Raw genomic sequence first — 1,164 nt, 5'->3', positions numbered from 1 at the left:
AACCCCAGATCATAGCACTTAGTTAAATCTCAGTGGAGACTGTTTTGGCCAGGCAGTGAACGTCAAACATACAGAACATGAAACTAATGAATTAGATCATTTGTTACACCTTTAGGAAGTTTTTGTAAAATCCTTTAAAAAAACAATTTACAATGTTCTTAGCCGCTGACTGGATCAACCATCTGTCTACTCTTTTCCCAAATTGTTTTTTTTTTTTTTTTCAGATAGAGTTAAATACAAACAGAGGAATCATTGTTGCCACACCTGAACATCTGTCCTAGCTATCAATACGGACACTGACTGGTCCAAACTTTTATGTCGCAGCCAGAAAGGCTTAGCTTGTATCCTAGTTAGACAGATTCATTTTTGTGTTCTCAAGGATCTTATGGGAATTCAGCTGCTTTGCAACATCAATACCTTCCGAAGCAAAACACCTACCATACAACTGACTCCGCCAGGAATGCGAACACCATCAATCACCATGTCTTCCTGAATCTCACGGGATATGCCAGGAACTGTTGAATACAATCTCAGCGTCTCTTTCAGCACCTAAGGGAGAGTTTTAATGTGAGGTCTCYATTATAGGTTAACTGTTTAAACAAGACTGAACAACCTTTCAGTTATTTAGYAAACTGAAGCAGAATAAACAAAAAACAATGATTTAACCATTATTGAACCAGATCAGAGATCTCTGTKTCAATGGGTCTGAAGGCARCGTAAACATGCATGCTTTTGGACTGTGGGAGGAAACCAAAGTACCTGGAGAAAACCCACACAAATATGCGGAGAACATTGAAACTCCAMAGAGAAAGGCCAAACCCAGGGTTTGAACCCAAGACCTTGTGTCTTTGAGTCAGTGTTGCTAACCCTTAAACTACCATGCTAACAATAAAGTCATACATGAAAATAAAAAGGCTAGCATTCTTTGAAGGAATGCATTCTGCTCACTGCCTTTTGGGCCAGTTTTAAACTAAGATCATCTTAAGTTGAGAAATGACAAAGTTCCTGTCGATACAGTTGGTCAAACCTAGAATTTTTTATATATATACAGTATTTTTTTTCTATTACTTTCTATTCTTAGGAATAAACTTTGCAGCCTTTCACTTCCTCTGGATGGCATTAATCTGGCCTCCAGTTCTAATGTAAAGAACCTTGGTGTTATAT

At 38.0% G+C, this 1,164-nt stretch overlaps 1 protein-coding gene across 2 annotated transcripts in view; it reads right to left on the bottom strand.

The window, feature by feature from the left end:
• The window catches only part of LOC106525457 (cholesterol 24-hydroxylase), an 18,455-nt gene that overhangs the window by 2,005 nt on the left and 15,286 nt on the right, over positions 1 to 1,164 (bottom strand). For both annotated transcript variants that reach the window (XM_014019713.1, XM_014019714.1), the window contains one exon: positions 439 to 549. In XM_014019713.1, coding sequence (XP_013875167.1) covers positions 439 to 549 — 111 coding nt within the window. The remainder of the gene's footprint in view (positions 1 to 438; positions 550 to 1,164) is intronic.

The sequence above is a fragment of the Austrofundulus limnaeus genome, unplaced genomic scaffold (genome assembly GCF_001266775.1).
Source record: "Austrofundulus limnaeus strain Quisiro unplaced genomic scaffold, Austrofundulus_limnaeus-1.0 Scaffold227, whole genome shotgun sequence".
Classification (NCBI taxonomy): domain Eukaryota; kingdom Metazoa; phylum Chordata; class Actinopteri; order Cyprinodontiformes; family Rivulidae; genus Austrofundulus; species Austrofundulus limnaeus.
This window is presented reverse-complemented; position numbering and strand designations above follow the sequence as displayed.